General features: G+C 39.4%; 1 protein-coding gene across 14 annotated transcripts in view; it reads left to right on the forward strand.

Moving 5' to 3' along the window:
* The first annotated feature begins 796 nt into the window (after positions 1-796).
* Positions 797-14,578, forward strand: part of magi2a (membrane associated guanylate kinase, WW and PDZ domain containing 2a) — a 279,647-nt gene continuing 265,865 nt past the window's right edge. For 11 of the 14 annotated variants that reach the window (XM_062064732.1, XM_062064733.1, XM_062064743.1 and 8 more), the window contains exon 1: positions 797-1,265. In XM_062064732.1, the coding sequence (XP_061920716.1) occupies positions 959-1,265 (307 nt within the window). In that variant the 5' untranslated portion in view covers positions 797-958. The remainder of the gene's footprint in view (positions 1,266-14,578) is intronic. The other 3 variants (XM_062064734.1, XM_062064745.1, XM_062064737.1) reach the window with 1 other exon arrangement.

The raw sequence follows: 14,578 nt of genomic DNA on the forward strand, positions 1-14,578 counted from the left end.
TCTGTCTTGCAAAAACATATCGCCTCATTTGTGGGAGCCAAGCATCCTTCTCTCAAAATCATTTGCTGAATTTTGTCCTCCTTTTATTTGCCAGACAAAGGGAGTGAGGATAATATTATAATGGCACATCAGTACAGTCTTGGCACTGAATTGGCACAAGTGTCATTAGTGAAAATGAGCTCATTAGTGAGTGAATTCCAAGATGGTGTCATTGGGAACTTTGACAACAACATCAACTGTTGTAACACATTTGTTACAAGAAGACGCCAGAGGATTTTTTCTTTGGGGTGTGACAAAGTTAAGTGACTCCTATAATAAACTGGAGAATGCACCCAAAATGTAGTACTCATTACAAAACAAGTGTATTGCACATCTTTATTCATTAGGTTGCATTTTGTAGAGAATGCTCCTTGCAGCTCGAAGTAACTGCTAACTTTTTATGTTAAAAAAAACATATTTCTGACATAAAGGAACCTCTGTCAGTGAAAATAAAGCAACTCTTCCCTTGTTATGAGCTTCTTTTTTTCCATGGAAAGAAAGATGCTCCTCCAGCCTTCACATCCGGGTCAGTCACGCTGGTTGGAGCTGGTTGCTGCCTTCAGGGTAGCCTCGTACAGTTTCAGAAGTTAAACATCATGTGTCTCACTTCTTGCCACCGTCAATACAGTCATTTTAATACGGCTTTATTATTACTACCATTGGAAAGACGGTGCAGAAAATTGCTTTGAAGTCAACAGGGTTCACTTTTTGCGAGTGAAGCTGTAGCGTCCCACTTTCACGCGAGCACCTAAACGCATCATACGTTGAGCGCTTTGAACGCCACACGGAGTGATGATCCAGCTGCTTCACACTCACAGAGGACATGGACTCAAGTGACGGCCAACACTGAGACGTTACCCCGGGGGTGGGGGAGACTCAAAGTGCGCTGGAACTTTCCTCCCCCGCCTCAATGTGAGCCATGTCCAAGAGTCTGAATAGGAAGAAGAACCACTGGAGCAACAAAGTCCACGAGAGCGTCCTCGGCCGGAGCGCGGAGGGAAAGCTGCTGGCTCCGGAGCTGAAGGGCGGTGCGGAGCATGGACAGTTCCCGCTCGTGGGCGAGCTCTCCCCCGGTGGAGCTCCGTGCCAAAGCGGCAGCTTCCTTCTCCAGGGCGAGCTTCTGCTGGAGGTGAACGACACCCCGGTGGCAGGGCTCACCAGCCGGGACGTGCAGGCGGTGGTGAAGCACAGCAAGGAGCCGGTGAGACTCAAGTGTGTCAAACAAGGTGAGTACACAACTTCACCGCCTTTCTTCATCCAGGGCGGGGCACTGCTTGCCTGAAATAAACCCCAAACAATGTTAACTAATTGTTTAAGGTGTCCTCTACTTGGGGGATGCTGGTTTTAATGTGTTATTGTGGCAGAAATACGCTTTTAGACGACTTTTGTCATGCTAGCTGCTGATGCTAACTTTGGTCATTCAAGGGGGTGTGTTACATTTGAGGCAGCCAGAAAAAAACTACTGAAAAAGTTAACTACTCTCATTGCATTAGAAGTCTTTTTGTTATTGTTTGCAAAGTATGTATTATTTACGTTTAATGAACCAGGGGTGAGAATGCGTCACACACTGGACTTTATTTTGCACACCAGCACACTCTAATCTGATAGAAGTGAGCCCAAACACCATAAATCAAAGATTGCTGCAAATTGAAACTACTGCTATCACATAAACACTGCAAGTTTTAAAAAACAAATATATTTTATTGCAGTGTTAAGGTGATTTCCTCATTAAAAAAAAAAAAAGCAGCATTCTTTCTTTTATGACATTTGTGTGTTTATATACAGTATGTGTTTAAGTTCAAGTTAAAGTCCCAAAGATTGTCACACACACTGGGTGTGGTGAAATTTGTCCTCTGCATTTGACCCATCCCCATGTTCACCCCCTGGGAGGTGAGGGGATGAGTGAGCAGCAGCGTGGTTTGGTGATTTAACCCCCAATTCCAAACCTCGCTGCTGAGTGCCTAGCACTATTAACTAGATCCACTCGACGTCCATTGCACCGGTCTCACCTTCAAGGTTTCTCATTGTAGCCCATTGGGATTGAGTTTTTCCTTGCCTGATGTGGGATCGTAGCTGAGGATGTCGTTGTGGCTTGTGCAGCCCTTTGAGACACTTGTAATTTATGAGTATATAAATATACTTTAAGGGAGGCAATGGGTCCCATTTTTTGTAGTCTTTAGTATGGGTTTGAACTCACGACTAGGGATGATACTTGAAACCGATTTTCCCCGGATGTCCGATAAGAAAAGAACCGAGTCCTCGGACTCGAATAACTTTTTGAGAACCGGTACCCGTTATCAAGACCACTATAGTAAAGAAAAAGAGTTGGTTCTTTATTCGAATCCCTGGGAACGCATCTCGTCCCGACCAGAAATGCTCCGTGTGACATCACAAGAAATGACGTTACGTAGCTCAGTCATTAGGCGCAGATAGCGAAAGCAGGAAAAAAAAGTGAACGGAAAAAGCGCTCCAAGGTGTAATAAAGTTCAAAACAAAAGGTATAATCCAATAAATAACTTTACTGAGAGATTTGAGCAGGGTACAAACACATGACGAACACTTTTACGACCAACCGGAAACATAGCAACCAGGCTAGCAACGCACCTCCTTTACGGCAGCTGTCGCAACGTTCTTAAAGCAACCGCAGCACATACATATATATACAACATATATGACATGATCTCCCTTTTTTAACTTTTGTTTTTCTTTCCTTGTAAACAAAACAAAATCACACTGTGTATGTGTTGTCTGTCTAATTATAAATAATGCAGACGAGGCGTGTTGGCTGAGTTCTTGACGTTTACTTTCACAGCGTGCTCATAACCTCATTCTTAGCTGCCGGGTTACGACTTTTCGGGGCTACCGCGCATGCTAGTCACTCCCGTTGCATGCTGGGTAGTGTAGTTGTTATATTCCCTAGCTCAGGGGTCTCAAACTCAATTTGCCTGGGGGCCACTGGATGCAGAGTCTGGGTGAGGCTGGGCCGCAAGAAAAGATTTCTTAAATTTTTTTTTTTTTTAAATGTCTTTATTTTTATTTTCAACACAAAATAAAATCACAATATAAATGAACAAAATGAGAATTAAGTAAATAAATCAGTCATAAGTAATAACAAGAGAGGATAAATCTAGCAAAACTCCTAGCCATTATGGACAACACCTCCCACCCACTACACTCGGACCTTGCGGGGAGAATGAGCACGTTTGGGGGGGCTCGCTGTGGAGTTTACAGCAAGAGAGCAAGAGAGAGAGAGCGAGCGAGGGAGGGAGAGAGGGAGGGAGGAAGAGCGCCGTGCGGGTCTCGTGGAAAAGTAGCAAAACGTTTCTCTGCTTGCATCACGCAAGTGACGTCAATGTTCTGCCCTCGAGAGCCATATACCACACCATGATTGGTAGATTCCTTGTAGCCCGGAAGAGTTAGGGCTACAAGGAATTCTGGGTATTTGTTCTGTTGTGTTTATGTTGTGTTACGTGTGGATGTTCTCCCAAAATGTGTTTGTCATTCTTGTTTGGTGTGGGTTCACATTGTGGCGCATATTTGTGACATTGATAACGTTTTTTTTATACGGCCACCCTCAGTGTAACATGTGTGGCTGTTGACTAAGTATGCATTGCAGTCGCTTGCATGTGTGTGTTGAAGCCGCATACAACATGTGACTGTGCAGGCACATTGTTTGTATGGAGAAAAAGTGGACGTGAAACCTCCTGCCCTCAATATTGTTGTCCTCAATAATGTTGATGGGGGAAAATTGGGAGGGTTGGCAAGAATGCTTCAGCTCCGCACACGGCGCTGTCAAGCGCCATTCATATAAAACTCGCGGGCCGCACTAACATTAATCGTTCATATTGAGATGCGGGCCGCACAATAACGTCTCGCGGGCCGCAATTGGCCCGCGGGCCGCATGTTTGAGACCCCTGCCCTAGCTCATAACATTGTTCCCCCTATAAAGAAATAATGTTAACTCAATAAAGTGTATTTCTTTTTTTAGCTTTATTTTTTCATTTTTTAGCATTGTAACCACATTTGCAATCAACTTTTCTCTTCATAGAATTTTCTTTCAATAAAGAAATAAAGTGCAAAAATGTCAAAGCATCATAACAAACAGTTATGTCAAATAGCAGCAGAATTGCACTTTTTGGAGAGCTGTATTATTTTCAGTTTTGTGCCCAAGAGACTGATTTTATTTAACACTATTTTATTATTTATAAACCTATAGTGATCACAGAGACAGGTTGTTTTTGTGTTACTGTATATATTTTCTTTCTGAAAAATCCCACTTAATATACTTTGGGTAACAACAGTCAATATTTATTTATTTTATTTTATTTTTTTAGGGGGGTAACAGTCAATATTTATTTATTTATTAGATACAAATGTTTTCTTATATAATAAAAGTGAGCTTTTGTTAAACCAAATATTGTGTGTTTTTTTCCATATACAACAACCTATCTGGACTCGATAAGAGAATCGATAAGGAATCGGTTCGATAAGAGGATTCGATAATAGGCTCAAACGCGATAATTTCTTATCAAACATCATCCCTACTCACGACCTCCCGTTCTCAGGGTGGACACTCTAACCACAAAGCCACTGAGCTTTGTGGCTAGAGCCACAAAGACAACCCCTCATTTTGAAATACAAACAAGACGACATTCATCTTTTTTTTTTTTTAAATATATCGAATGTCATTTGTAACATTACAATATAAAATAAATTATAGCAATCAATATATAAAAAAATATGCATATACATTATACATACATTGCACACACGGAAACAGTCGGAAGGGGATTCATTTGGCTCCATTCATCACGGTTTACCTGACACATAAAACGTGACAAATTGCGGGGTGCACTATCAACTTTAACCGCCAGATGGCAGCAGAGTGTTGGTATCTCAAACTATATTTTGTGACAATTCCAACTTTGACCACAGCATCTGTTGCTTTGTAGAGTGGTGCTTTCCATCATTTTCAGCAGACTGCATTGCAAAATGATTAACCCCCCTCTCTTCCTCTCACGTGAGATCCACTTAGAAATGGGACCATATGAATCCCTTCCTACTGTATATATCATGTATGTTTGTTGCTCTGCTTCATTCATCACCATTATTGTGAAATTGTCATAACACCTCTTCTGTTTGCTAGCTTGATAGAAACTTTTAAGCAACTTTTTTTCCTGCATGAGCCGCGGTCGCATTGGGCTTTTAAGCGACAAGAAGAAAAAAGACCTCACTCGCTTGTTTGGCAGCACCTGTTGGTTTGCGTAACCTTTAAATCAGGGCCATTCAACTACATAACAAAGAGGGCCACAGTTTTAAGAGCCCAACGTCTCAGGGGCCGGACCTCAAAATTTGGATATTCCTTTAGAAAGTGCTTCCGCAGGTTATATTCCTTTCAGACTGTGTTTACTTATTTACAAAGTAACCACATCAGTTTTCACACTGCACTGTCAATAAATTCATTATTTTGCCCTACCTACTTGTTTCCAGCGTGTGCAGCTAGACAGATAGTTAACAAGTTTAGTTGATGATTGATGTTCCTTCTTTTGAATTATTTTTCTTCCTGACTTTCATTTCTTTATATGTCTTCTTTTATTTAGTTCTGTAAGACTGAAAATATAAACATTACAAATGTATAACATCCATTGTGTATTTTACATTGATAATGTGTGTTACATAAATAAAATAGAAGGTTTAGTGTCAATACACACAGTAAACATTGCACACATGTGGTTTAACACAGTTAAACCTAAGGTGTTGCTTTATCACTCTCTGTTGGTCATATTCAGCACTACATGTATTTAACCAGTTTTTGATCGCCAGGGTTAAACAGCCAAAAACAACACGACCATGAATACAAAAGACGCCAAAGTCAGCAATTTCAATACATTCATACTTTGTTATCCAGATTTTTGTGATTTATTTAGATTTTTTTCATGGTCCATTGTGCAATCTTCTTCTACTGCTGCTTCTATGTGACGCATATGCTTCGCTTTTGCCGCCTGTGGGGTGGCAGGAGTATTGCATACATGAGCCACCCCAGTTTGAATGGTTTAATCAAGCCTATTTGGGTGTTGTTCGGCACGCCAAATTAAAAGCTTTGGCGGGCCGCAGTTGAATTGGGCCTGCTTTAGACTCTCTAGATTATTTTTTCCAGACCTTTTTTTGTATACCGTCTTTAGAGATGTAACTATTATCTGTATTATTGATAAACCGCGATTAAACTACAAACGGTGGGTATTAAAGTTTCAAATCAAAATTATCGTCAAACCATGATTGATAACACTAAAGTGCTGATCATTAGTTCGCAATTAGCAGCGCTAAACATTATTTAGCAGTTCAGAGCAGTAGTTTGAAATCACCATGCTTGTTTAACGAGGGCCGTCGTTCTTCCTTCCTGAGTCTTGCCGCTGAAGTTGAAGTTCATCTATCTTTTACAGATACTAAACATTTGCTAGTAGTACAACCAGAAGAGTTAGCCGTCCTTTGCTAATCATGCGCCAGACGGAGTCTATGGTCAGTTCCTCCCCGTCTGGCGCGCTTTTGTTTTGGCTTATCTGTTGACCCGGTCTGCAGCGGTCCAAGCGTCGGGTGAGCATAGCATGCCTACTTTTTGAGCAACAACAACAACCAAGCAACAATACCCGGATAGTAATGAATAACAATGATGATAATGAACAACTGATAATGAATAAAAAGTAATAGTTTTGGTGACAATAACCGTGGTATGAAAAGTGCAGAGACTTCTATTTGGATCGTTATCGTAGTAAGGTTCAGTGTGTGTTTATTTTTGTGCTGAGGGATGTTTCCAATATTTTCTTAACCTAATTTAGCTTGACAGTTCTCAGTACTGTGCAGTATCAGGAATAGTACATTTTGTGTGGTTGTTTGCCAATATTTTGCTGTTACATGTGTAGACGCAAATCCCAGATGATCACCCTTTTTAAAAACACACAAACATCCATTTAAATGTGCACTAAAACACCCAAAGTCCATGCAAAGACATTTCAGTATTGTCCCCTAAGGATTTCTTGAACGTTCTTTTCATCATTTCTTATTTCTGCGCTTGTTTGTGGAAAAACTAATGCTACAAAAACTTTAAGAGGTTCAGTGTCATCTCCTCGGGGATTCACGTAAAAGTGCTGCAAAGTCTATGAGAAACTAACATGCACCATCAATTATTTACTATTTACACTTTTCAGCAATTGCTTTTTTTCCTAAGTTATTTTTAATTCAGTCAAAAGGCCTGGATTTTTTTTGGAGTTAATACCTGTAACGTCCGTCTATGCGATAACTGGGCTGAAGAAAAATAAACTTCATTAACTTTTCTACTTGTAACCAATAGTTTTAGTGCTAGAAGTTATTGATTATTTCTTTCAACTGCACTATTTATTTTCCATATGTAATCAGCATTAAATATTTTAATCTTTTGATAGCCATAGCAGTATTTTTTTGATAATTATCATGGTAGTATTTTATATATTGTAGATCTGATACAAAATATGGCTGCTCTAATCTTGCGAGACTTCTGTGATGACATAATACGAGAATACCACACAATGTAAACCAATCAGAAACATCGTAAGGCGGGTCTTTACGTCTTTATTTTTCACACACACCTTAGCGCAGTGTTGTCAACTTGGCTACTTTGACACTAAATCTTGAATTTGTCCAGCTCCTCTTAGTGACTTTCTTTGTCAAAAGCTACTAGCGACAAATCTAGCATTTTTTTGGGTATGTTTGGCGACATGAAAGCACATAACACTCCTAATATCCTCAACGTACCTGCGGTGCTGCTGTGAGCCTTTCCTCACAGGCGGTACCCTGTCTACTGAATGTCTGCTCTCAGACAACTTGCACTGAAAACACATTTCGTTGTACTTTTATTACTCATTTAAGGTAGAGATGCATACCACTACTATATATGTATATGTGTATATATGTGTGCAGTGTTTCCCACACATTCATTTATTTGTGGCGGCCCGCCACGAAAGAATTGAGGCCGCCACAAATAGATTTTTCGGCTTCTTTATTTATTTATTTATTTTTTTTTTGTCCTGTCCAGCTTCTCAGGCAAATCATATAGTTGATGTAGATGCCCATATCGGCTGTTCAGAATTACTTTACAAAAGAGAAGTGTAGGATCAAGATTTTTGGAGCTCTTTGTTCAGTGGATCAGATGTTTGATGAAGCTCTGTGTCTATCTACCACCACTACTGTTTTCTGTTTATTTGTTACTGACTGTGGCAGGACACCTCTGCCTCTGTTTCACTTTATGTTGCTGGTAAATAATATGGTTGTAGTAGTAGGCTAAAGTTAAATTATTTAGTATGCACTAATTAAAGGGGCAGAGCTTTAAGAGACATTTTAGCTTTTATATTTTTATAAGATATATTTTTTGTAAGAACCACAATTAATAAATATATTTCAGTGAATAACTTATTGTTCAAATCTGTATATAAATATGTACATAAAGTGTTGTAATTATATTGTAAAATGGATGGATGGATGGATGGATGGACGTTTAAAACAAAACTGTTATTATTAATTAGTAAGTATACATTTTTTTAGCCTTTTTAGAGAAAATCATATCATTGTAGTAAATTATGCAAATTACTCGATTATGTCATGTGACCACGCCCATAGCCACGCCCATAGCCACGCCCCCACCGCCACAGGTATCTTGGCAGTTTATGGGACACACTGTGTGTGTGTGTGTGTGTAATAAAGGTGGGGGAAATAATTCATTTTTAGATTAATCGCAATTAGGACATGGACTATTATAAAATCGATTTGTAAATGTCAATAATAGATAATTTATTTATTTATTGTAAATAATGTAATGCAGATATGGCTGACTACAGCTAGCCACCTCACCGAGTGATGGAAATTAATTAAACTGTTTCTTATTACAAATGCACTGTTTTTAAATGTTGCAAGTGATTAACGCTTAATTAGTGAAACGAAAAGAAATGCAAAACTGCATCAATATAAATAAATTAATGATGCATCAATAATTGATTTTTAATCGAATCGGAGCTCCTGAATCGGAATCGGAATCGGAATTATGAGTCGCTCAAAGATTCCCACCTCTAGTGTGTATGTATGTGTACAGTGGGTACGAAAAGTATTCAGAACCCTTAAAAATGTTCACTCTTTGTTTTATTGCAGCAATTTCTCATTAATGTACACTTGTACCACATCTTGATAGAAAAAACCGAAATGTAGACATTTTTAACTTCCTTGGTGACGGTAATAAAGATCCTGGCAAGTGACAGGCTTCAAATTTGCACGACATCTCTCGTGTGATTTCGACTCTGTGGAAACCGTTTGGGAAAACTGTTAGTCTTTTCCCCAGAGTACAAAGTAAGGTCCATAAGGGCATGTTTAGATGAGTTTGGTGTGGAAGAGCCTCAGACTCATCCCTATCAAGGGTTAGTAGGCTTGTGTCCAATGGGAATTGGCCTAAAGCAAGACGGCTGACCTGTTGCAAAGGAGACTCGTATGACGCCGTAATGGAAGGACTGTTGTCACAGAAGATGAGCAAAAGGAAATTCCGTTTAAATTGCACAGAAGAAGACATTCTTCAAAAGTTATGTGGGACTTGTTCTGATAGTTCTCCAACAGTGAAAGAGAACTTTTTGCGACCTTCTTCATTATCAACGCTCTAGAAACTCGCATCGAGAAAACTGAAAATAGACTGAAGACCCTTTTTACAGTTTCATAGCAATGAATTAAAGATGAACAGGAGACGTCTTTGCTTGAGAGTTTTCTTTTTCTCCCATCGCACCAGACGTCAGACTGGGTCAGGCGGTTCAACGAAGGCAAAGCACAGCACCATCGCAACCTTTACCGTAAAATCTTAGGATTTAGGATTTGTTGTGTGCAATATTGTAGAATGTACCAAGCTTTGCTGAGACAAACTAGAATGGAGATCATTGTTCCTGCAATAATAGTCACAGGATGCTCGAGTGTTGCCATCACGTGTTGGCACTTGGACGGGTACAGTGAGCTTTTTGGTTCATGTCATTACGTTTTTAAACCCTATTCAACAATAAAACTCAAAATTAATGGCTTGGTAGATGTGCGTGTGTATGCCTTATAACATGCGTACATTATTACTGTGGCAGTCAGTGTCTCCCATACATTAATTTACTTGTAGCGGCTGCCACAGGTAAATTAAGGGCTGCCACATTATTACTGTGGCAGTCAGTGTCTCCCATACATTAATTTACTTGTAGCGGCTGCCACAGGTAAATTAAGGGCTGCCAGAAGTAACACAAATAAAAAATAAAAAAAATGACATTTTTCTTTTTTCTTTTAAAGATTTTGCAATACAGCAAGATAACACGTCACTTTAAAGATGGTACGTGTGCTGCCATCTCCTGCTAATCATGTTCTACAACATTTTGACTATATGGTTTGTTTTAAAATTAGAGTTTGAGGTTTGAAAAAAATACTTCCGTAGCTAGTCAGCAAACAGTATAGCTCAGCAGACTGGCCTAGGAGGACAAGGTTAACAGTCAGCCGTTGTTTCCACAGGGTTTGGTGAATAGAGTGGAACCTCGATTTACAAACTTAATTGGTTCTTCAACATGGTTCGCCAACTGAAAAGTCTGTATAGGAAAGCAGAGTTCCCTGTAAAATCAATGTAAATATGAATAATTGGTTCTAGCCTCGACAAAAGACCGGTTTAACTAAACTGCTTCATATTAGCCGCCAATGTATTTGATTGTAGCGGTGCGCCACACCTAACAAAAAAAGTAATATAATGTTTTGTAGCATCCAGGATAAAACAAAGTCTGACTTTATTTTCAGCTTTTATTGACAATTTTATGATAACATCGGGCCTAATTCCAACAAGTATTTCCTTCTTGCACACACTTCTGCCTCCATTCTTCACTCCTAGACACACAACACTTGTTCTTTCTCCGCCGACACGGTGTGTTCACAGATCATGTCCATCATAACACACTACCATACACATTAACAACAGCAGGTAGTTACAGTTTGAACGGCTATATATAGTTTATTATTTACATTAACAGTGCAATTAACAGTGCAATAACAGTGCAATACATGTTCATAACATGATCACTACTGCCTAGTTTCTCTTGTTATATTCTTATTTTTACTGTTATATTTTTATTGTTGTTGTTGCTTTTTATTTTTATTCTTATTGTTATATTTTCTATTTTATTTCCATTTATACCCCCATTATTTTCTTTTTACTTTTTAAATTTGATCTCAATTCTGTACACTGCTGCTGGAATTTTAATTTTCCTGAGGGAACTCTCCTGAAGGAATCAATAAAGTACTATCTATCTATCTATCTATCTATCTATCTATCTATCTATCTATCTATCTATCTATCTATCTATCTATCTATCTATCTATCTATCTATCTATCTATCTATCTATCTATCTATCTATCTATCTATCTATCTATCTATCTATCTATCTATCGACTAATGATGCGCCGAAAATTTGGCAGGAAAAAAACGTACTTTAATCTCCGGAACAGTGCTCACGAAACCGATGTTGTGAGGACGTAAGCTATATGCACAGGTTTTCTGGAGCAGAGGCAGCGTGTCCACACTGTGGATGTACTTTAATATAATAATAATACATTTTATTTGGTATAGCGCTTTTCAGGGTACTCAAAGACGCTTTACAGGATAAAAATTAAAATATAAAACTGTTCAAAGTAATAATACATAATACTGGAAATATTGGAAATAGAAAAGCAATACATAGTAATAATACATAATAACACTGGACATTACGAAACGGGAAATTACAAGACACAGAACACTGATCACAGGTTAAAAGCAGATCTGAAGAGGTGTGTTTTGAGAAGGTAGGAAGGACTGAGCAGTTACGGATGGGTTTGGGGAGAAAGTTCCAGAGGACGGGAGCAGCGATGGAGAAGGCTCTGTCACCCCAGGTCCGGAGCTTGGTTCTGAGTGGTGGGGAGAGAAGGTTGGCGTCGGAGGAGTGGAGGCTGCGTGAAGGGGTATGGCGGTGAAACAGGTTGGTGAGGTAGCAGGGGTGCTGGTTGTGGAGGGCTTTGTGGATGAGGAGGAGGATTTTAAAGAGGATCCGGTGAGGAACGGGGAGCCAGTGGAGTTTCTGAAGGACTGGGGTGATGTGCTCACGGGAGCGGGTGTGGGTGAGCAGGCGGGCGGCAGAGTTTTGAAATTATTGGAGTTTATTGAGGATTTTGGAAGATCAGCCGTAGAGGATGCTGTTGCAGTAATCGAGTCTGGAGTTGATGAAGACATGGATCAGGGTTTCAGCGGCAGGGAGTTGTCCACAGAGAGGTGGAAGTTGTGAGCAGTTTTGGTGAGGGATTTGGGGCCAATGATGAGCATGTTTGATTTGTCGCAGTTGAGTTGGAGGAATTTGGAGTGCATCCATGATTTGATTTCAGTGAGGCAGTCAGTCAGGGTGTAGAGAGTTACGGAGGAGATGGATTTTGTGGAGATGTATAGCTGGACGTCGTCTGCGTAGCGGTGGAATTGGAGGTGATGGCGGCTGATGATGTTACCGAGGGGGAGCATGTACTGGATGAAAAGAAGTGGACCAAGCACTGAACCCTGGGGGGCACCTTGTGACAGAGGGGCAGTGGAGGAGGTGCAGTTGTTTATACTGATGTATTGTTGTCTGTTAATGAGATATGACCTTAACCAGGAGAGGGCGGAGCTGGTGATGTTGAGGGAAGATTCCAGGCGGGAGAGGAGGATGGTGTGGCTGATGGTGTCAAAGGCTGCTGTGAGGTCAAGGAGGAGGAGAATACTCAGGTGGCCAGAGTCTGAGGAGAGGAGGAGGTCATTGGTGACTTTGAGCAGGGCTGTTTCTGTGCTGTGAGGTGCGCAGAAGCCGGATTTAAATGATTTGCTGGCTGAAATATTGTGTAAATTATTTTATAACATATTGTGGTCGGGCCCTCAATCACAGAATGATTAGCAGGCTCAATAATGCATTTTATTAATTAATAAAGAAGGTTAAAAGATTGTTATGCAGCAATATGAAGACCATTAACTTGTACAACATGTAATGTACAGAATATCAGAAGCATTTATTCAGGTAGAAATATTACTGATTACAGCTGGGATAACACCAACCCTTGAAAATGATCTGTCTAGGGTACACTTATTAATGATGAAAAATTATATCTGCGATTAATTTTGAGTTAACTATATACAAAATGCGATTAAACATAAATATTTTAAGCATTTGACAGCCCTAATATATATATATATATATATGTATATATATATATATGTATATATATATATATATATATATATATATATATATATATATATATATATATATATATATATATATATATATATATATATATATATATATATATGCAGTATGTATCAGAATCAGAAATACTTTAATAATCCCTAAAGGGAAATTAAGATTTTCAGCACAATCCCATTCAAGAGCAGACAAACATTACAGGGAGACAGAACAGGATCGGTGACGGGTCTGCCAACTTCCGACGCCCCTTACAAAAAAGGTGAGAAACAGGTAAATGCGGGGGAGGAGTGAGAAAAAAAATATTCAGCCTAAGCCTGGGCCCCTGGACCCCTGGATAGGGGGTCCAGACTGAGGCCAAGGAGAAAGAAAAAAAAATAGATCATCCATCCATCCATCCATCCACTTTCGGAGTCGCGGGGGCGTTGGAGCCTATCCCAGCTGCACTTGGCCGCAATATATACATATATATATATATATATATATACATTTTATATATACATTTAATATATATATTTAATATATATATACATAAACTGAAAAGGCTGCCAATAGAGGCGTTCGTAAATCGAGGTTACACTGTACTTCCCTTTGTGTACTTAGTTTTATCATTCTGGACTATCAATAAACAACCTCGAGTTTAAAGTTTTTTCATCTCTAATTTAAAGGACTGTTTAGCTGTATGCCAAACTAAACATTCCAAATTAAGGGAGGGCAGAATAATACATGTGGAAAAAAACAGGGGTGTTCGAAGTGTATTGTAGTAATAAAATAAGCAAAAACAATTGAAAAATACAGCAAAACAATGTAATGTTACAAGAAATATATACAGGTATACTGATACTAATAACTACCGTAATAGTACAGGGCTGTCTTTAAATATGGATAGTTTTTTAGCCTTTTAAATAAAATACACACTTCATAGCCAATTATGCAAATTGTACAATGGCGTTATTTTTACCCTGCCATGGCCATGTCCTAGTCTGTGGGAAACACTAGGCAGTCCAAAATAAATTGTGTCTGACCATCATACTGTACATACATGCACATGGGGAAACCCTGCTGTATCATGCTGCTGTGTTTACTGTAAAACCTCCATTGTTTTTAACCGTGATTCGCCATTCACCACAAAGTGTACGTTAATTAGGCCAATGTCACAGGAGTGTGCGACCTAAGCTCCCTGAAGAACTATCCTTAGAGAGGCGGCGAGTGTTATCTGACTTTTTCCCAACAATTAACAGCATCAATACCCCATCTGGTAAGTCCT

The sequence above is a fragment of the Entelurus aequoreus genome, linkage group LG12 (genome assembly GCF_033978785.1).
Source record: "Entelurus aequoreus isolate RoL-2023_Sb linkage group LG12, RoL_Eaeq_v1.1, whole genome shotgun sequence".
In the NCBI taxonomy this organism is placed as follows: Eukaryota; Metazoa; Chordata; class Actinopteri; order Syngnathiformes; family Syngnathidae; genus Entelurus; species Entelurus aequoreus.